We start from the raw sequence: 21,777 nt of genomic DNA on the forward strand, positions 1-21,777 counted from the left end.
AAATCTGAAGGAACAGAGAGCGATTTTAGAAAAATCACTCTGGCTCAGTGAAGGAAAGGGAGGGAAAAATGAAAACCAGTCAGGAAATTACTGCAAAAGCCGGGCGAGATAAACACAGCACAAGCCCATGACTCAAACAGTACTTCGGAGAAGCCACCGTCAATGAATTCTATTACGTGAAAAACACGTACAACAATTCCTATGTACATAACAGTCCCTATATGTCTATATTATTTTAGAATTTCTGTTGTAAAAATTACTATCTGAATATATCTTAAGATACAAAATTTTACTTTATAAAATTAGTATTATAACAGATTTTCTATTTTCTTTTTTCTACGAGGGACTGGCAGACTAGGAAGAAAGAGGAAGAACAGGAAGGGAACGATTCCTTGGAAAGTCAAAAATAAAAAGTGATTAGAGAGGAAGCTACAAACAGGTGAGAGGGGCTTCCCTGGTGGCGCAGTGGTAGAGAGTCCGCCTGCCGATGCAGGGGACACGGGTTTGTGCCCCGGTCCGGGAGGATCCCACATGCCGCGGAGTGGCTGGGCCCGTGAGCCATGGCCGCTGGGCCTGCGCTTCTGGAGCCTGTGCTCCGCAACGGGAGAGGCCACAGCAGTGAGAGGCCCTCGTATCACAAAAAAAAAAAAAAAAAAAAAAAACACAAAACAAACAGGTGAGAGAAAACTGGATAGGTCCTAAGCTGAAAGTTACTAAATTTCTTGTATCTTTTGGCTCATTATATTAAGGTTTTACCATTTAAATCAAGATAATAAGGCCTCCCTAAACTGTGATATACCCAGAGAGAATAACATTAAATATAAACATTTATATAGGGAGAGAAAACTCTAGAAAGATATGCATCAAACTGGGAACGACAGGTACATCAAGAGAAGTGGGATTTCACTGAGGAAGAATCTTCCACTTTCTGCATTTTACATTATGCTTTGCTTCAATTTTCTATACTGAGCATATACTACTTCTGTATCTAACAAAGAATATACTCAAGCTATATATAACTCCACCTCTGCTATCCCATAATACTGTTTGAAAAACAAACAATCACTGTTTGCCAGATATCAGTCCTCCGAGTTAGAAAGGGAAATATATATAAATATGGCATTTAAAAAATCTGGGTTCAATTCCCACGCTAAAGGGGAAAAAAAGTTCTATTATTTTCTCACTAGACAAACACAAAATAGTTAAATGAGCATGAAGTATATATGCCCCTGAATGTGCAAAGCCTAATTTCAAAAACTGTGCCTTAAACCTGTATGCAGAAAAAAAGTTAACAGACTGAAATCCTTGGAAATGCCTGCTTACAAGGTTGGCCCTTGTCTGGCATCTGGAAACTTGGATTGGGGGAGGGTTCCCACCATTCCCAAGAACCAGTAAGAGTGGCTCAGCGTGCCTACAGTGTTTGAAGAAACAACATGATTTAAGGTGAACACCTGCTTTCCTCCTGGGAGTCTGAGATTTTGACACTCAGGAGGCTGAGGGCATCTGTGTGACCAGCCCCCAGTAAAAACCCTGGGCGCTGAGTCTCTAATGAGCTTCCCTGGTAGATGGCACGTCACCTGTGTTGTTGCAGCTCGCTGCTGGGGGATTTAAGCACGTCCTCTGTGACTCCACTGGACGAGGGCTGTTGGAAGCTTACACCTGGTTTCCCCCAGACTTCATCCCACGTGCCTTTTCCTTTGCTGATTTGGCTCTGCATCCTATCACTGAAATAAGCCATAATCGTGAGTACAGCTGTATGCTGAGTCCTCTGCGTCCTCCTGGTGAATCATTAACCCTGGAGGTGGACTTGGGGCTCCTTGAACACAACCTGCCTCTCTGCAACACGAGATTTCACGATGAATGCCTGAAACATGCAGAAGACCAGGTGGGGGCTCACCATCAGATTCAACTTGTGGTTGATGGCCAACGCTGAGTGTTCCAGGGCTTTGAACACGGAGGCATAGCAGTCCCTGAGCTTGGTGTACTTGCCAACCAGGGCTATGGAACACGTTTTCTGTAACCTTTCATACCTGGGAAGGAAAACAAGCTTAAAGGTTATATGCATGTAACATCATATCACAAGCATAATGACAGCCACTGTTCTTATCCTGAGGCACTTTTTAAAACCTGAGGAGCAGATGTGCCTTGAACTTGGTGTACTTGGCTCAAATTCCCCACCCCACCCCCAAAGAATAACAATCTGTACCCCAAGAGATTTGAAAATCATGAGAAAGCCCAACATTGGCTTACATAAGCAGGCAAAGATATAAATCTGAGGAGAGTATATCAGAGAAAAAGTTAAAAGCATTAAAAATAAAAAAGCTCTCCCCAGGCTTCCCTGGTGGCAGTGGTTAAGAATCCGCCTGCCGATGCAGGGGACACGGGTTCGAGCCCTGGTCCGGGAAGATCCCACATCTCACGGAGCAACAAAGCCTGTGTGCTACAACTGAGCCTGTGCTCTAGAGCCCGCGAGCCATAACTACTGAGCCCACGTGCCACAACTACTGAAGCCCACGCGCCTAGAGCCCATGGTCCGCAACAAGAGAAGCCACTGCAATGAGAAGCCTATGCACCGCAATGAAGAGTAGCCCCCACTCACCGCAACTGGAGAAAGCCTGCGCACAGCAACGAAGACCCCAATGCAACCAAAAATAAATAATAAAAAAAAAGTTCTCCCCATCTCATAAACATGAGCTGTCCTGAAATTCATTTATAAGGTGACACTGTATAAGAAAATGCATTCTCAGTGCCAACAGGAGACATTCCAACATTAACTTTGTAAGGTGATACCATATAAGAAAATGCATTCAAAGTGTCTACATTAAAAATTGTTACATTCCCAGCTGGCCCACAAACGCCAGGTTATTTGTGGCATTCCTGAAGAATGGTGCTGAGAGAACTATTTAAAACACTATAAGCCACTTAGATCATTTTTATGAGAAAATTCCATTCTACATGAGACACTCAATCACATTTTACCATTAGACACATAATCTTTACCGTTGCTTTCGTCAGGAGATCTGTTCAAGGAACATGAAAAATGCCTGGTCTGGTACTAAGTATGCAGGAATGTCACTTGGGGCTGAAGATCTTTTAGGGCTTTGAAGCAAACTGTTCCCCAAACACCTTAGAACAAAAATGTTACCGGGATGAGGAATATTCCTCCTTTATAACAACATCTGCAAAAAGTGAAAGAGAAGCCTGATGGAAACAGGCTGGGAGGAGAAAAAGGCACGAGGGGCTAAGAAGTCAAAACTGGCAGCAGAGGTGACTTTCTAGGAAGGTGACTGAAGAACGTGAGAGAAAGATGCTAAACCTCTAACTTACCAGTTAATTTTATGTCGCTGTGGAGACTGCCTGCCTGCCTGCCTGTGCTTCGCCCCAGCTCTAGGGAAAGGACTCAGGTAACAAAGCAAGTTGGTATCAAGCCAAGATTCCAAGACGATGTGCGGTCGGGGGGCACATCCTGTCCCTCAGGGGAGGGACGCAGGGCTGCAGTCAGCATGGCCAGTCCCTCCTTGCACCCACTCTCCTTCCACTCACTCGTTGCTGGTCTTCCCGGGGCGGGGTGGGGGGGAGTGGGGGAGAGGGGAGGCCACTGGGTCAGTCCAGCCGCCATCCAGGGAGGTATACTGAGCCCACGCCCCTGTGCTCTCTTTCCCTCTTGGCCCTGCAGGCTGGGCTCACTGCCCGGACCAGCCAAGCACCTCCCTCCCTCGTGCTCTCCATTCAGCCATCAGCAGGGTGTGACACAGCAGCTGACACTGCAGTCAGCTGGTCGGCTTTGTAGGCCCATCCCCCAGCAGGAAGGTTCCCAGGGAGGCAGGGTTGTCCCCACCTCAGGACCCAGGCAAGTTCTTCCACCCAGCTCAACCAGGGACCCCTGGCCTCTGGGCAGCACTGGACCTCCACGATCAACACTGTCCCTTTGACCTCTGTGTGCCTCCTTGTATCTCTCTACAGGCTGTACTGAGGGGACAGGGCCTAAAGAATGGACACTTCACACTGCCATGACCAATGAACCAACATCACGGCCAACATGATGCAGAGGGACTGATGCTCAATATCCCCTTTGCTTGAATCCTGAACTGAATGGTGGCCCCCAAAAACATATGTCCCCCAGAACCTATGAATGTGCCCATATCTGGAAAACAGGCAGGGTCTTTGCAGATGCAATTAAGTTAAGGATCTCCAGTTGAGATCATCCTGGATTAGAATGGACCCTAACTGCAAAGACAAGCATCCTTATAAAAGAGAAAGGAAGAAGACACAAAGGAGAAGGACATACGACAAGAGAGGCAGAGATTGGAGTGATGCGCCCACAAGCCAAGGAACACCAAGGAAGCTAGCCCCCAGAAGCCAGGAGAAATGCATGGAACATATTCTCCCTCAGAGTTCCAGAAGGAACCAACCCTGCTGACACCTTGATTTAGGTCTTCTAACCTCCACAACTGTGACAGAACAAATTTCTATTGGTTTAAGCCACCCATTTTGTGGTAACTTATTACAGCAGACACGGGAAACTAATACAAAAACCAAACACTGGCTTTAAAAAGCACAGAGGCATAGAGTAAAATTTAGAACTACTTCCAACACGAAGAGTTAAAATATTAAAGTTTCTAGTGCTTAAAGAGGATCAACCCCAAGCTACTCAGAAAATTCCTACGAAGAGACTGATTCCTTAAGCATTCTGGAGGACAGGGGCTTAGTTGTATCATCAGTCATGGGGGCACCTAAGTTCAGAAAATGTGCTTTGTTCGTGATTCTTCTTGCCCCAGAAATTCTAAAACGCTTTTAAAATTTTAAAGTGTAAGGGCAAAATAACTTTCAATCTACTAGTCATCTACCAAAGGTCAGTGCTTTTGTCATCATCAAATCATTTAAATTATCGTTACCGACATCAGTAACCAATAGTGCCTGATGTGATGTTAAGGCCTGGTGTATTTTCTCTCGTAAGTGCCACAGCGTGGTACCAGTATCCCCCCAGTTATATATGGATGGGAGAATAAGCCCAGAGAGGTTAAGTAATCTACCCAAACTCAAAAACAGCTAGTGAAAGGAGAAGCTGAGCTCTGAATCTATGGTGCCTGACACCAGAGCTTACGTTTTTCCATTGAGATATAACTGACATACAACATTACATTAGTTCCAGATGCACAACCTAATGATTCAATATATTTATATATTACGAAATGATGACCGCAATATTCTAGTTAACATCTATCACCGCGCACAGTTACAAATTTTTTTGTGCGATAAGAACTTTTAAGATCTACTCCTTAGCAACACCAGAGCCTTCGTTTGTAACTACTGCGCCTATTGCCTCTACTTCAGCTGCAGGAGAAGTCAAGCAGCCAGGACTTTATGGAGTCACGCCTCAGCAACATTTAGTAAAAGAAAACAGGTGATGGGGATTTAATCTGTATATGACATCAAATTAGACAAACCTTGCTGAAATTAATATGACTGTCTTAAAGCTAAAACCTATCAGGGGTTTTTAATGCCGATACTGATAGTTAATAACTGCAGGATAGAACGACAATGCCATGGCCAAAACTTCCCATTCAGAAGGATTTTCTTTAAGAAATGTTAGCCAAATCTTAAAAATAAGCAAAACAAAACAAAACAAAGCCTGTAGCATTTTAAACTGTTTAAAACATTCAGAAACGAAATAATAAACTAATAAATAAATGCTTCCAAAAGTTTTTTAAAATGCTGGAATCCAAATGCCTTCAATTCACTTTGCTTTAGTAGAGCAAAATCAAAGGCCCCAGAAATCTTCAGAGTACAGCAAAACACCCTAACAATATGCTAGAGCTTTAGATATTTCCAGAACCAAACATACCCATGTGGAAAGTGGAACGCTACATAGTTACCTTTCAAGGGACACCTCAGTGCTACCCCCAAACCTAAGAATTATGAAAACTTACATTAGTAATTCCTTTCACAGTACCTGTCAGCCATATTTTTCCACTTGAAAAGCAAATTGCTTGCAGAATCCCCAATAGGCAGATCCAATCTCTCTTTGAAATATTTAACGATGCCTTGTTCCTCCAAAAGCACAGGTACTCGGTAGGTGGAAGGAACATCGTGGATACATATAACCTGATCAATGATGATAAAACACCATATTTAATGGAACAACTCAAGTATGCCACAAAAATGAACGTAGGAATGAGGCAAAACTCAAGAGAGATAGCAGTTTATTTTTACTGACAGAAGAAAACCAGGAACACAGCAACCTAAACAGGAGTCAGAATTAACACAAGGTGACTTGGATCTAATTACAAAACACTTTGAAGTCATTATTCTACATCTGGAACCGTGGATGCTATGGTAGAATATATATATATGTTTTTCCCTATATACACATTCTTTGTTCGTAGTTCCTGGCACAGGGCTTCAAAAACATTCAAACTTTCCTGAGTTATAGGGGTAACTTTGTTAAGTTAATGAGGTGACTCAGGGTGGCCCCTAGATGACTTCAGGATGGGAGTTGGTCACCAGAAAAACCAAGCAGGTCATTAGAAGGCTAGAACTTTCAGCCACCTGACCTCCACGGAGGGGACAGGGGCTAGAGACTGAGTTCAATCAGGTGACCAGTGATTGAACCAGTAGGTGACTCCATCATGCCTACGTAATGAAACTCCAATCAAAAGGCTGAACATCAGGACTCAGGGGAGCATCCTCGCCGGTGAACTGACAGATGTACCAGGAAGGGGGTGCACCCTGACTCCACAGGGATAAAAGTTCTTGTGCCTGGGACTCTCCTAGACCTTGCCCTACGTGTCTCTTCATCTGGCTCTTCACCTGCACCCTTTACAATTAAACAGTAATCATAAATATAGCACTTTCCGGAGGTGTGAGTCATTCTAGAGAATTATCAAACTTGAGGTGGTCATGGGAAGCGTCAACTTTGTAGTCAGCCCGGCAGAAGTGTGGGTGGCTTGGGACAATAGGAACCTGCGGCGAGTGTCTGAAGTGCACGGCAGTCTTACAAAGACCTGCGGAGTCTGATGCTCACTCCAGGTAGTTAGTGTCTGAGTTGAACTGCAGGAACCCCAGGGGGTGTCAGAGACTTGGTACTGGAACATGAATGCTTTATGTCAGTATCCAAGACACATGGCCCAAGGCACCATCTTCTAAGCCTAGGTTAAGGCAGTAGCAATGAATACCTACACCTTGTCTTGTAAGTGTGGGTATGAAGTTTGTTCACTCATTTGTTGTTGCTGCTGCCTCTGTAGTTGCTTTTGTCTGTGCTCCCTTCATTTGGGTAAATTTAGAAGCACACATTAACACACTTAAATTAATTACACTTGTGAGGGGAAACAGGCTCTTTTAAATGCCAGGTGGTGTGGTTGTTTTTCACACCCTAACGAGCTTTCACCACCCTCTCAGGTACATGCAAAGGGCTACTGGCAGGCATCTAAGGATCTGCCACACCCTAAATAAATGCCAAGAAATGTTCTGCCAACTCTATGTGTTCAGTCTTTCCCAATCCATAGCTATCCAACCAAGGGTTCCTAAGCTGTTTGGACATGGACAACTTGATACTTAAGACTATTGTGTCTCACCCATGCATTCCCTGATACAATTCAAAGTGCCAAGATGTCACTGATATGAGGCTCCATCCCAATTATTAATTAAAATTATTGATAAACCTCTGGACAGCCACAACTCCCACAAGTGGAAGGCATGAGGTGTGGAGCTATTTACTCATTTATCCTCCAAGCCAGAGACATTTGTTCAAATATCATGGTAACAGAGAACATCACAGAGACACCTGTGACTTTCCAGTCCCTCCTCAGCAATCCAGGTGAGAAGAGCTCTAAACGCAAGTTCACCAAGAACTAAGAAATGGGAGAATTAACTCATATGAGAAAAAGCAATGTGCTGATAGAGGTAGAAAACAAACTTATGGTTACTGGGTGGGGGGGGGGAGTAGTGGGGGGGATATTGGGAGATTGGGATTGACATATACATACTACTGTATATAAAATATAGATAACTAATAAGAACCTGCTGTAGAGCACAGGGCACTCTACTCCATACTCTGTCATGACCTATATGGGAAAGGAATCTAAAAAAGAGTAGATAGATATATGTATATGTACAGCCGATTCACTTTGCTGTACAGCAGAAACTAACACAACATTGTAAAGCAACTCGACTCCAAGAAAAATTGTTTTTAAAAAAAGCAGTGTGCTAAAAAATGGCTAATAGACTAGCCTGCGGACTGATGACATAGAACATTCTTCAGAATCTATAGTTATAAAGAAAATAAACTCAAGGATTCCCTGGCGGTCCAGTGGTTAGGACTCGGCACTTTCACTGCCGTGACCCAGGTTCAATCTCTGGTCGGGGAACTAAGATCCCGCAAGCCATGTGGCATGGCCAAAAAAAAAAGAAAAGAAAAGAGACTCCATACGGTTGAAAGTTTGGACTGTATCATCTGTTCGCAGAGCTCTCAGCAACCCAACTCTAAAAGCTGTATCCTTCTATTTCGGAAACCAGGTTAAATGTGTGTGATACCCACACCAAGTACTATTTACAAAAAACAACGGAACAAAACCAAAATGGCTTGACGACACACAGATATAGGAGAGTGCTTTAAACCTGCTATCACATTTTTCAAAGGGGTTCAGACTTGTGCACTGACCCTGAAGCATCAGGCAGTGAATACAACAGCCTGCCTCCTGAGACTCAGAAATCTGATTAGGTGGTTTTTAGGCTTCAGAGAACCCCCAGCTAATCTGAAGAAAACAAAAGGTTTCTGACAAACCTCACCCTTTTCCTGAGCACACGTCATATCACTTTTTAAACTCCAATCCCTTGTGCCTGAGCCTTATTGGAAACAAGAGACAGAGATAAGCAGATGAAAGAGAAAAAGATGAAAGAGAAAAGAAAAGCCTGGCTTCAGCTACTCGACTGGGTCCAAAATCTACTTGCAGCCCGGACCTCTCCTCCCAGCGCCGCTGGGCTTTGAAGCCAACTTGTCCGTGACATCTTGGATGGATCAGTAAGTATTCAAACTTACCATGGCCCAAACTGAACCCCTGGTCCCCACAGCCCTGGGCCTGTTTGTCTGGGGGCTTCTCCCTCATCTCGGCTCTTCCAGGTGGAAAGTCCTGCAGAACAGAGGACCTGAACCCACGTCACAGTGGTTTTTGTAGCAGTGAACTGAGCTGAGGTCACTGATGTAATCAGAAGTGATAGTGTGAATGTCACCGTAATGTGTGGTTTGGGGTGAGTTAAGCTGTAACAAGTACAAAAGAGAAATCAAAGTAAAAGCCATAAGTGTCCTGGAAAGACAAGATAAAGAGACGATAAGCAGGCTTCAAATGGTTCTCTCTCTAGAGGTTGGACTGCGAGTTAAAAAAAACAACCCACCTGGTTTTGTACCTACAATTAAAACTTAAGGAGTGAAACACACAATCTATTTCAGGAGTCTCAAGACTGTTCACTTAAGGGCAAGGGAGCCGTAGTTGCATATGAGTCCCCCAAATCTTTTATAAACGTTGTGAAAAGTAATACGATAACTTAAGAGGTGTGAAATGCTGGCAACAGCAGAAGCGCCTGCAAGGCATTCGAATCTAAAGAGCAGCACTAACCTGTTCAGGGTTCACGTGACAAAACATAGAAATCTTTTCCTTCACAGCCATTTCGATGGGCGTTGAACTTCGGCAGACAATCTGTCAAAGTCGATTACGCACGGGGTTAGCAGACAGGAATTGGGCTGTTCACACCGCCACTGATTTTCAGGAGGACGCTACATTAATTTTGCTCCAGAAGACTTGACCGAGTGGGCATTTCTCCACCCTGGGCGTTCCACTGGGCTACTAGAAATTGTTCTGAGCAGTAATATAAGCAAGTGTAACCAAACTCAACACAAATCCACCGGTAGGAAATGTCAAGGCATTTCTAGCGAACAGACTCGAGGCTCACAAATGTTACTTCTTTAAAACTACAAGAATAGAGCCAGACCAAGGGTTGGCAAACTTTTCTCTAAAGGGCCAGATGGTAAAAACTTTAGGCTGTGCAGGTCGTGCAGCTGCTGCCCTGACTCCTCACGGTACCGCCATGAGCAAAGGCAGCCAGAGATAAATGTGGACAACTTCCTTTACAGGAGGCAGGTCTGCAGGCCCTTACCTGCCAGCCTCTGATCTAGACTACTGGCAATAACTGGATTACTGCTATAAATAAGAGCAGGGATAGCCCCACCTAGCAGGCTCATAGGAAAATCTCCCAGGTCCCACCTCCCTCTAAGGGACCCAGGGACCACACAGATGACAGGACATTGCACTTGCCCAGATGTCAGTGTGGCCAATCAAATGAGGACCTGGAGAAGAAGAGATGGCCAATTTAGAAATGTGTGAAGCGACACTTGAGGATGAGGGAATAAGCCTTCCGCAGCTCCCAGATACAAAAAGCTCAGTCATAGAAACCATTTGAGAGCTAGGAAGGACTTAGATGATGTTATAGTTTAAGAAATGGAGGTCCTATTCCAAGAAACTTACCCACTCTCTTTAACTCACCAGATCGGGAGACAGGCCTAAGCCCCTCAACGCACGGACACTGTTTTGTGTGGGTTTGGTTTTCTGTTCTCCAGTAGCACTGGGCTGAAAAGAAATGGGTCACTGTCAGTACACTGGACATCTAGCTCTTCTGGATAATGAATGGCTTCCTGGTTTAAAATTTGGAATAGGGGGCTTCCCTGGCAGTCCAGTGGTTGACTCTGCACTTTCACTGCAGGGGGCGCACGTTCAATCCCTGGTCAGGGAACTAAGATCCCACATGCCACACGATGCGGCCAAAACAAAAAGAAAGTGGAATAAACAGAGTATCATAGGAAGACCTACAGGAGTTGAAGACTACACACTTATCTGGAAAGCTCACCTGTGGGACAAGGCTAACATGGATATTACAGAAATTCTCTCTTTTTGCTTTAAACTGGAATTGTCTGAACGCTTCCACAAATGGCATTCCTTCAATGTCTCCAATGGTGCCACCCAGCTGGGAATGGAAAAAAAAGACACAAGAGATCAAATAGCTTCCGTGGTACACAGACTAACAGAACAATTCTTAATACACTAAGCGTGAAAACTGAAGTCCCCCGAAAATGGGGATCACTAATAGGCTGTCAACGCTTCACCTCATCAAGACTGAAAAAAAATTTTTTTAAAGAAAAGGAGTGGGACTTCCCTGGTGGCACAGTGGTTAAGAATCTGCCTGCCAAGGCAGGGGACATGGGTTCGAGCCCTGCTCTGGGAAGATCCCACATGCCACGGAGCAACTAAGCCCGTGTGCCACAACTACTGAGCCTGTGCTCTAGAGCCCACGAGTCACAACCACTGAAGCCCGCGTGCCTAGAGCCCGTGCTCCGCAACAAGAGAAGCCACCGCAATGAGAAGCCCGCGCACCGCAATGAAGAGTAGCCCCGCTCGCCCCAACTAGGGAAAAGCCCGCGTGCAGCAACGAAGACCCAACGCAGCCAAAAATAAATAAATAAATAATTTTTTTTTAAAAAAAGGGTTTGTTTTAAAAAAAAAAGAGCACTTTAAGAAAAGAGAAGGGAATTCCTAAGCAGATAAAAAGATCCAGAATATACACCACAGAGGAGTGAGATCAGTTAGTTTCTACCAGTGGTCCCGTTGGAAGGGAGAATTGAAATCCGGTGACAATATGAGAAAAGGGAGAGCCATCTGGTTCTGCCCGGTGTGAAACAGTTAGCATTCTCCCTCTCTCTGTCTCTCTCTCTGTCTCTGTCTCTGTCTCTCTCTCTCTCTCTCTCTCTTCATGAACACACACACACAAACAAACACACACACACACACACACACACACCTGTATGCAGCTCAACAGTCTCCTTGTAATGGTGGTACTACCAGAATTAAATCACTTGTACTAAAACATGCTGTCTCTCTGAAAGAAGTAGTACCAAAAGCCCCGAGAATATTCCTGACAGTGTAATCCTTTGACAAATGTTAACTTAATTTACATTGTACTTCCAATAAAGTTACTTAAGCATTTTACTTTAGACAAGGATAAAATTTCACCTTAACGCATTCATCCTCACCATATTTAAATACTTAAAGATTATCACCCAGATTTTTAAATTAATTCTTTAGCATTTGAGCATCTACTACGGGCTCAACACTTTAAATGAGCTGCTGGGAAGAACTTAAGACAGCCTGCTCCTGAGGAGCTCGGAGTTTAGCGAGGAGAATAAGGCAGAGTTAAAGAACAATAAAGCAAGAGCAAAACTTGAGCACGAAGTGGAATGATCGGGATGCTGAGGAGGAAGAGATCACGGTGGGCCCAGGCCCAGGATCCACCACCTTCCCCGGCTTCGGCTACTCGACTGGGTCCAAAATCTACTTGCAGCCCGGACCTCTCCTCCCAGCGCCGCTGGGCTTTGAAGCCAACTTGTCCGTGACATCTTGGATGGATCAGTAAGTATTCAAACTTACCATGGCCCAAACTGAACCCCTGGTCCCCACAGCCCTGGGCCTGTTTGTCTGGGGGCTTCTCCCTCATCTCAGCAACAGCATCTCCTACCACTAACGGGTTCAAGCTACAGGTCTGGAAATCATCCTCCATTCCCACCTTCTCCTTACCCAACCCTGTCCAGTGAGCTGTACCTCCAAAACATTCTTGAAAATCTCTCCACTGCTATTTCCACCACTACCACCCCAGACGCCCAAGCCAGCACCATCTTTTGCAGGGATTACGGCAATCGTCTAAGCCTGCGGTGGCTAAGAGGGCCTGCTGTCTATTTTCACACATGAAGCTATGCTGGCACACGGCCGCGCCCACCCACACGTCACCTAAGGCTGCTTGGGCACTGCAATGGCAGAGTGGAGTAGCTGTGACAGAGACTCTCTGACCTGCAAAACCAAACACATTTACTATCTGGCCCTTCACAGAAAAAGTTGGCTGCCCCCAATTTTAATGGCCTCCCAGCTTCCACCCTCTCCTGTCCTACCAACCATCTGTCATACAGCAGCAGAGTGATCTTTTAAAACTCAGAATACATCTCTCCCATGCTTATAACCTTCAGCAGCTCACTGCTTGACTAAAAATAAAATCTAAACTCCTTTAGGCAGCCAACAAAAGGCCCTACATGATCTGACCCTGAAACATATCTCTAATCTCATCTCATGCCCCACTCCCACCTGCCCCCTTCCCATCCCCCTACTCCCCCAGCCTCCACCTCTGTGCTCCAGCCCCACTGGCCTTTTAGGTCCTCGGATGGCTTACGGTCTTCCTTCCTGCCCCTTAGGCCCTCCAACCCACCCGGGGAGCTGTGTCCCCCCAGAGAGCCCAACCCTGACCACCCACCTAAAGCACCCTGTCTCTCCCCTTTCTAGTAACACAGCACAAGGTGCCATTATTTTATTTGAGTCCTTGTCTCCTCTCTACCCCACTGGGCTGTAAGGCCCATGAGGGCAGGAACTTGCCTTCCGTACCTCCAGCACAAGTCCAGAGCCCTGCACACAGCACTGGGAGTTTAGGTTAGTGGTCAGGACAGGACAGAACGGTCTTGAAATTCAATATAAGCCCTAGGTCACAGCGTTCTAGTACCTGTTACCATAATTACAACAGAATCAAACTAAGAAGTCTGAGGATTTCATTGCTACAGAAGAAATTATTCTTTACTAACTTTAACTAAGATAACAAAACATACTTAAAATTCAATTCTCCTGGCTACGGAACAGATAGAAATGTATGATCATTCTGTAAATGAATGACAAACTTAATTATGAAAATCCAAGAAATAAAACATGAAATCAGGAAACTGGCAGGGGGTGAGGGGTGTAAGTGCTCACTAACTATAATACACCAGAATCCAATGGGGGGAAAATATGTAGGAAAAAAAGAGGTCTACACTTAATCTAAACCATAAGGACGCATTTTCTGGTTTTTGATGGGGGCTATTCTGGGAGTAAGCAGGGAATCCGGAAAAGGAAGCAAAAGCTTTAAACGCTACCTGCTTCCACCCCCACTGCACCCTCTCTGCCAATTTGGAAAGTCCCATTTCTCCTCTGGTCCACCATTATCGTCATTGTGATCAGAAACTTTCAGTGTTATTCCTAGAGTAGCCCTAAGTTAATTCTTTCCTCGCACAACAGGGAAAATATCACCCATAACGACATGTTAAGATCTATCCAAACCAAAGCTGAAGCAGCAGTCAAACAAATTTATGGGATGTGCAATGTCCCTTTTGCCTTTAAGGAAAGGAATCTTCTCTGAAAGTTGCTGAGAGAGTAAATCTTAAAAGTTCTCATCACAAGAAAAAAAACATTTTGTAACTATGTGAGATGATGGATGTTGACGAAATTTATGATGCTCATCAATTCACAATATAGGGACTTCCCTGGTGGCAGTGGTTAAGAATCCACCTGCCAGACACTATAAAACTCTTAGAGGAAAACACAGGCAGAAGATTCTATGACATAAATCACAGCAAGATCCTTTTTGACCCATCTCCTAGAGAAATGGAAATAAAAACAGAAATAAACAAATGGGACCTAATGAAACTTCAAAGCTTTGGCACAGCAAAGGAAACCATAAACAAGAGGAAAAGACAACCCTCAGAATAGGAGGAGATATTTGCAAATGAAGCAACTGACAAAGGATTAATCTCCAAAATTTACAAGCAGCTCATGCAGCTCAATATCAAAAAAACAAACAACCCAATCCAAAAATGGGCAGAAGACCTAAATAGACATTTCTCCAAAGAAGATATACAGATTAAAAAAAAAAAAGAAGATATACAGATTGCCAACAAATACACGAAAGTATGCTCAACATCACTAATCATTAGAGAAATGCAAATCAAAACTACAATGAGGTATCACCTCACACCAGTCAGAATGGCCATCATCAAAAAATCTACACATAATAAATGCTGGAGAGGGTGTGAAGAAAAGGGAACCCTCTTGCACTCTTGGTGGGAATGCAAATTGATACAGCCACTATGGAGAACAGTATGGAGGTTCCTTAAAAATCTAAAATTGAACTACCATATGACCCAGGAATCCCACTACTGGGCATATATCCTGAGAAAACCATAATTCAAAAAGAGTCATGTACCACAACGTTCATTACAGCTCTATTTACAACAGCCAGGACATGGAAGCAACCTAAGTGTCCATCGACAGACGAATGGATAAAGAAGATGTGGCACATATGTACAATGGAATATTACTCAGCCATAAAAAGAAACGAAATTGAACTATTTGTAGTGAGGTGGATGGACCCAGAGTCTGTCACACAGAGTGAAGTAAGTCAGAAAGAGAAAAACAAATACCGTATGCTAACACATATACATGGAATTAAAAAACAATGGTTATGAAGAACCTAGGGGCAGGACAGGAATGAAGATGCAGACGTAGAGAATGGACTTGAGGACACGGGGTGGGGGAAGGGTAAGCTGGGATGAAGTGAGAGAGTGGCATGGACATATATACACTACGAAATGTAAAACAGATAGCTAGTGGGAAGCAGCCGCTTAGCACGGGGAGATCAGCTCAGTGCTCTGTGACCACCTAGAGGGGTGGGATAGCGAGGGTGGGAGGGAGACGCAAGAGGGAGGAGATATGGGGATATATGTATATGTATAGCTGATTCACTTTGTTATAAAGCAGAAACTAACATGCCACTGTAAAGCAATTATACGCCAATAAAGATGTTAAAAAATAAAAAATTAAAATTAAAAAAAAAAGAATCCACCCGCCAATTAAGGGGACACAGGTTCAGGCCCTGGTCTGGGAAGATCCCACATGCCGCGCAGCAAGTAAGCCTGTGCGCCACAACTACTGAGCCTGTGCTCTAGAGCCCGTGAGCCACAACTACTGAGCCCACGTGCCACAACTACTGAAGCCCGCGCACCAAGAGCCCGCGCTCTGCGCCAAGAGCCTGTGCTCCACAACAAGAGAAGCCACCGCAATGAGAAGCCCGCGCACCGCAACGAAGAGTAGCCCCCAATCGCTGCAACTGGAGAAAGCCCGCATGCAGCAACGAAGACCCAACACAGCCAAAAATAATAAATAAATAAATGGGAAAAAAGCAAAATTAAAGTGAAGAAATTAATTTTAACACTATATTTTATGTAGCAGAGTGTATCAAAAATATTATCATTTCAACATCGCCAATTTTTTTTAAATTATGAGGCACTTTACATTCTTTTTTCTTCATACTAAGTCTTTGAAACCCAGTTATATTTTAAACTCACAGCACGTCTCAGTTTGGATGGGCTACTTTCACATGCTCAACAGCCCCATGTGGAGAGTGGCTACCATATTGGACAAAGTGGTACTCTGCAACAAATAACCACTGTAAACCAAAGGTGTGAGGGCTTGTCCGACCCTTTGCTGGGCTTGAATAAAATCAGTCTCGGGCTGATCTTTAAGATTTTGAAATTGCTAAATGGCACCTTCAAGTTGACATTAATAAGTTTTTTTCAAAAAGTAAAATAATGCATGCACATGGTTAAAAACCAAATTGTACAGCAGAGCTTACAATAGAAAGCAAGAGTTCCCTGCCCCACTCTTCCCTCTCCCAAGTCTGATTCCCCAAGGCAAGCGCTTTATTTTTTTATTTACTTTGTTTATTTATTTTTGGCTGCGTTGGGTCTTCGTTGCTGCGCGTGGGCTTTCTCTAGTTGCGGGGAGCGGGGGCTACTCTTCGTTGCGGTGTGCAGGCTTCTCATTGCGGTGGCTTCTCTTGCTGCAGAGCACGGGCTCTAGGTGCGCGGGCTTCAGTAGTTGTGGCTCGCAGGCTCAGTAGTTGTGGCTCGCGGGCTCTAGAGCGCAAGCTCAGTAGTTGTGGTGCATGGGCTTAGTTGCTCCGCAGCATGTGGGATCTTCCCGGACCAGGGCTCGAACCCATGTCCCCTGCACTGGCAGGCGGATTCTTAACCACTGTGCCACCAGGGAAGCCCGGCAAGCGCTTTAACTTCTTTGTTGGGATTTCTTCTGGTAGTTACCTCCATGTCTCTAAACCAAAGCTCATCCATCTCAGCTCTTCCTCAACTTAGCTATTTCAGACACCCTCTAATGAACGTAGGTGTACTTCCTGCCGTGACAGATGAGGATGCAGCTCTCTGGTACCCCCATCCCCAGATACCAATCTCAATTGTTAATTCTACTGGTTACTTTCCTAACCTGAGATACTTTTGCTTCTTTTTCAGCCAAATACTAACAGTATCTGTAGACCCTCGCAGTGTAAAATGAGGTTCTGCCCACCCCCCTTCCCCTCCAGCACTCCTCCACCCCCTCCACCTCACGATCCCTCTTTTCAAAGTTGATGACACATTCCTGCTTTTAAGGTTTCTCTGATTCATCCTGGAGATGGGTCCTAAAAACTGAAAATCAATAAAGAGAGTGACCGTGCCAGTCTCCTTCACCGTACAGTCAAGCTATGCCCCGGTTTACATCTTTGTTCTCATATCAGATGTTATTCTCCTGACACTTTTCCTGCCTTTCTCTTTTCTCACACTATTTGTCTTTATCATTGCCTCGATTTGTTTGCAAACTATTCACTGCATTAGATATTAAATTTTTTTAAAGGAAGCAAGCCTAGTTATGCAGACATGGTCAGTTTATAAAACTTCACCAAGCTATACATCTGTGACATGTGCACTTTTCTGTGTTTATGTCATACTCCGATTTTTAAAAATTATAAAGGAAGCATCCTCTCTTTCCTCGTAAATTGTGAAGGAAGAAATACACAGGGAGAGAAAATTTTATATAGCACACTTATACATTTACATTGTTTATCAACCATACCATTATAGTAGCAAAATATATAATTAATATATGATAGTATAGCGCATTTACGTTAAGATTATCAGCTCTACTATTAGCGAAATGGATATTGTGGGTAGCATAATATCTATTTGCAAACACTGATAACGATGACAATAATAGCAGCTAACATGTTTATTGAGCACCTCCTAAATGCCAGACGTGGCCAAGTGCTTTTTACATTATTATATTTAATTCTTGCAACAACCCTGTTATTATTATCTTGTTGTTATTACAATATTACACTATCATATTGTTATAGGTGAGTACATTGACACTTTGAGAAGTAACTTGCCAAGTCATACAAGCATCTTAACAATGGTTAATAATTTTCGAGCACTTAGTATAGATCCAACACAATCTAAGCACTAAACGTATTGGCTTATTTAATGCTCAAAACATTATCCCCACTTGGTAGATGAATAAATTGAGGCACAGAGTAGTTAAGCAAACTTGGCCAAGGTCACCCAGCTGGTAAGTGAACCAGCTGGGCTATGAACCCAAGCAGTCTGACTCCAGACTCTTAACCACTAAGCCATACACCACTTGGGGGTGAGGGCAGAAATGTGAACTTGGGGAGTCTGCCTCTAGGAACCAAAATGTTCATTATTCTGCTGTCCCGTCTGGCAATTAGGTCAACTGACCTTTAGATAAGGAGTACATGGATGTTATTCTCATTCTGCACATTGAGAGGAAGGGAAGCAGTGAACAAGTGGCAAGTTCAAATACTAAGCTCTTTCTTTAAACAGCTAATACTCACTTCTCACCTCCAAATCACCTCTACAGTCGGACTTGCCTAACTTGGTCTCTCTCTACTTCCAAAGCACTTTGCAAACGGCACTCAGTAGAATGCATTCTGTGACTGACCAGTCCTCACTTGCAGACTGCTGCACGCCCACCCCAGGAGTAATCACCCAGTTTAAGCCAATCTTGCCCACTGACTTGTGACCACAAAAGCAGGGGCCATCTATGTCGCTCCCTGCTGTAATCCCACCTCCTAGGCCGGTGTCCAGCACACATGAGGCCATCTACACATATCTGTTGAATGAATGAAGACCAGCTGCTTAAAAACCCATAAGGATATAAAATTATAACGAAAAGTTCCGTGCTTGCCTCAATAACACATATTTGGGGCTCTTCCTTGTGACCATCCACAGGCACCATGGCTTGATTCATAACCCACTCCTGGACAGCATCAGTAATGTGAGGGACAACTGTAGAAAGAAGTAATAATTAGCACAAAAGCTTATTTCATGGTCATGGTCATGAGAAATGAATGTATTAGTGTCTTTAGACCTCCCAAATAACCTGAAACCCACCTGGCAAATTAGACAAGCTACAGTCCTCACATTATTATCCATCTCACTGAAATTAACACTATAGATGCAACATAGGTTTAGTCATTTAAATGTTATGCCATTTCCCTTGAAATCAACCAACCACAGAGAGAGAGAAGAAATGCCATCTTTGATGCTATCTATAGAAAACACCTATAATGCCAACTAAAAACTGTGCAAGGAGGGCCGCCAAGGGTGCTGAATACTGGACTCCAAGGGGAAGAAGGTCTCAGAGTGGCCCAGCCCTGCAGACCCTGGGCAATTCGCCAGCCAGTATGGAAGGGTCACTCAGAGGGTGTACACGAGGCCTGCATGCTGACCAGGGGCCTGAGGCTGCTAATCTCAGCCGAAGAGACAAAAAGATGCAGCCAACTAACCTAATGTGATGTACAAAGCAGGAATGTTGGCCTCTGGGAAGCTGACGCGGATAGCGCCTGTCATCTGCTCCACCGCCACCTGCAGCTCCCCGGCCCCAGCTGCTCCCGCGAGGCGGAAGTCGTCTCTGATTGGTGCGTTTGGAACGACCCACCACACATGCCCAGCCCGACCCCTTTCTGGGAGGGCGGGGTAGGTCTGGCTCTGCCTCCACGTGGGCAGCGCAGGGATCGGGGTCAAGGCCCAGGTCTGGGGCCTTGCCCTCTCCCCAAGTTTGGGACGTGGCAGGTATGAGGCAGCAACTCTCCCTCCCCCAGGTCTTCCCAATACCTACACTTGGGGAAAAACTATTAGAAAGTACAATTGTAGCTAAGGTCTAAACCACACCGTCCAGTGTCAGCAGTAACATAGCTGATCTTTTGATCTCCATCTGTCCAACTTCTTTATCTACTTCTCAGCTGCTTTCCAACATGAAGGTGATTTAAAGGGGATGGGGAATTAGCACCTTTACCCTACCACGTAGGAACTTATGAATACAAGGGGGGGGGCCCTGCGGGTCTCTCTTCAAGGACAAAAGAGAATAAGAATCATAACCCCCATGAAAAGGGTTGGTGAAAAAAAGGTCATATCATGCTGCCCTCCAGTTCAATCCCCGCACCCCCCCCACGTTCCCCCCATCACTGTTCTTCTTCAAAGGGGAGTAATCATCATCCATGCAAAGATACAAGAAAAAAGTAGAAAAAGAACATATTAAATAAAGGACAGACAAAAACAAACCAAAATAAACCTATACCCCAATCAGATGTGTGATGAATAAATGGTTCCCCGTGGATTTTATAAATAAAAGCTAAAGAGAGAAAGAGAAAGAGGACAGAAACATGGACTAAAGGAAACAATGATATTAGTTAAAAAAAAAAAAAAAGACTGATGAAAATACAATCAATCAGGAACATGGAGGATGAACTTGAAACCTTTGAGGAAAATGAAAAGCAAAGGTTTGTATGGTGACATCGCGGTGATCATTTTGAAATGTATAAAAACATCAAACCACTATGTTGTGTAACAGGAACTAACATAGTGTTGCAGGTCAGTTATACGTCAAAAACGAACAAACTCATAAAAGAGACAGATCAGATTTGTGGTTATGGGGCGGGGGGACTGGATGAAGGTAGTCAAAAGGTACAAACTTCCAGTCATAAGATAAATAAGTACTAGGGATGTAATACACACCATGATAAATGTAATTAACGCTGCTCTATGTTATATATGAAAGTTGTTGAGAGTAAATCCTAAGAGTTTTCATCACAAGGGAAACATTTTTGTCTGTTTCTTTAATTTTGCATCTATCAGAGATGATGGATGTCCACTAAACTTATTGCGGTCATCATTCCATGATGTATGTAAGTCAAATCATTATGCTGTACACCCTAAACTTATACAGTGCTGTATGTCAATTATAGCTCAATAAAACTGGAGAAAAAAAAAAAAGAACGAAAGAAAAGGAGGAGAAAACAGGGATCTGAAAAGGATTGGAGCTTGTAGAGCACAGGGACCCCCTCACCTTCAGGTCTATTTTGAGCAGGGTGTGAGTGCTCAGCACATAGGGCCCCTAATGTTTGTGGAATATAATACCTTGTACTGTTTTCCCCAGGTAATCGCCACGCCTCTCTTTATTGATCACATGTTGATATATCTTCCCAGTGGTGATGTTGTTGTCTTTATAAAGATTAATGTCCAAGAACCTTTCATAATTTCCAAGGTCTAAATCAACTTCTCCACCATCGTTTAAGACAAACACTTCACCTGGGATAAAAAGGCAATGTAAAAATTAAAAATTTGCTTCCAGTAGATTATTTTTCAAAGATGAGCACAATATATTAAAGGGCCGGTAAAAGACTTATTTATAAGCCATAGTGTACCACCATTTCCGTATTTCAATGGGAAAATTTAGCAATTCGATTCTATCCATGAAAGTGCATTGGAAAAATTCTGGTATTCTATTACGGTAGTTTTAAATGCTTACTGAAATTCTGTCCTCAAGATCTAGCTTTTCCAAACTCATCATATACCACATGAAAAAGGGACTTTAAAACAGCAATTTTTAAAACAAATAGCAATTGACTTCAAAGCATCAGTATCCTGGACTCTGAAATGGGCGTAAGAAAATTTTCATTGATTCCAGTCTTGGGTAAAGTCATTATTGAACAGACAGTAGACGAAAAGCAGGGCCTCCACTAGCCCACGGGGCGAGTTGG

The 21,777-nt window shown here is 43.9% G+C and overlaps 1 protein-coding gene across 4 annotated transcripts in view; it reads right to left on the bottom strand.

Annotated features, from left to right (window-relative positions):
* The window catches only part of CTPS2 (CTP synthase 2), a 109,408-nt gene that overhangs the window by 75,818 nt on the left and 11,813 nt on the right, over positions 1–21,777 (bottom strand). For all 4 annotated transcript variants that reach the window (XR_013825741.1, XM_079910751.1, XM_079910750.1 and 1 more), the window contains 7 exons: positions 21,155–21,325; positions 18,924–19,024; positions 10,897–11,013; positions 10,536–10,619; positions 9,612–9,692; positions 5,954–6,105; positions 1,898–2,030 (listed from right to left, as the gene is read on the bottom strand). Coding sequence is in view for 3 of the 4 variants with exons in the window: in XM_079910750.1 (XP_079766876.1) it covers positions 1,898–2,030; positions 5,954–6,105; positions 9,612–9,692; positions 10,536–10,619; positions 10,897–11,013; positions 18,924–19,024; positions 21,155–21,325 (839 nt within the window). In the remaining variant the exon portion in view is untranslated. The remainder of the gene's footprint in view (positions 1–1,897; positions 2,031–5,953; positions 6,106–9,611; positions 9,693–10,535; positions 10,620–10,896; positions 11,014–18,923; positions 19,025–21,154; positions 21,326–21,777) is intronic.

This window comes from Stenella coeruleoalba (genome assembly GCF_951394435.1).
Source record: "Stenella coeruleoalba genome assembly, chromosome: X".
NCBI lineage: Eukaryota > Metazoa > Chordata > Mammalia > Artiodactyla > Delphinidae > Stenella > Stenella coeruleoalba.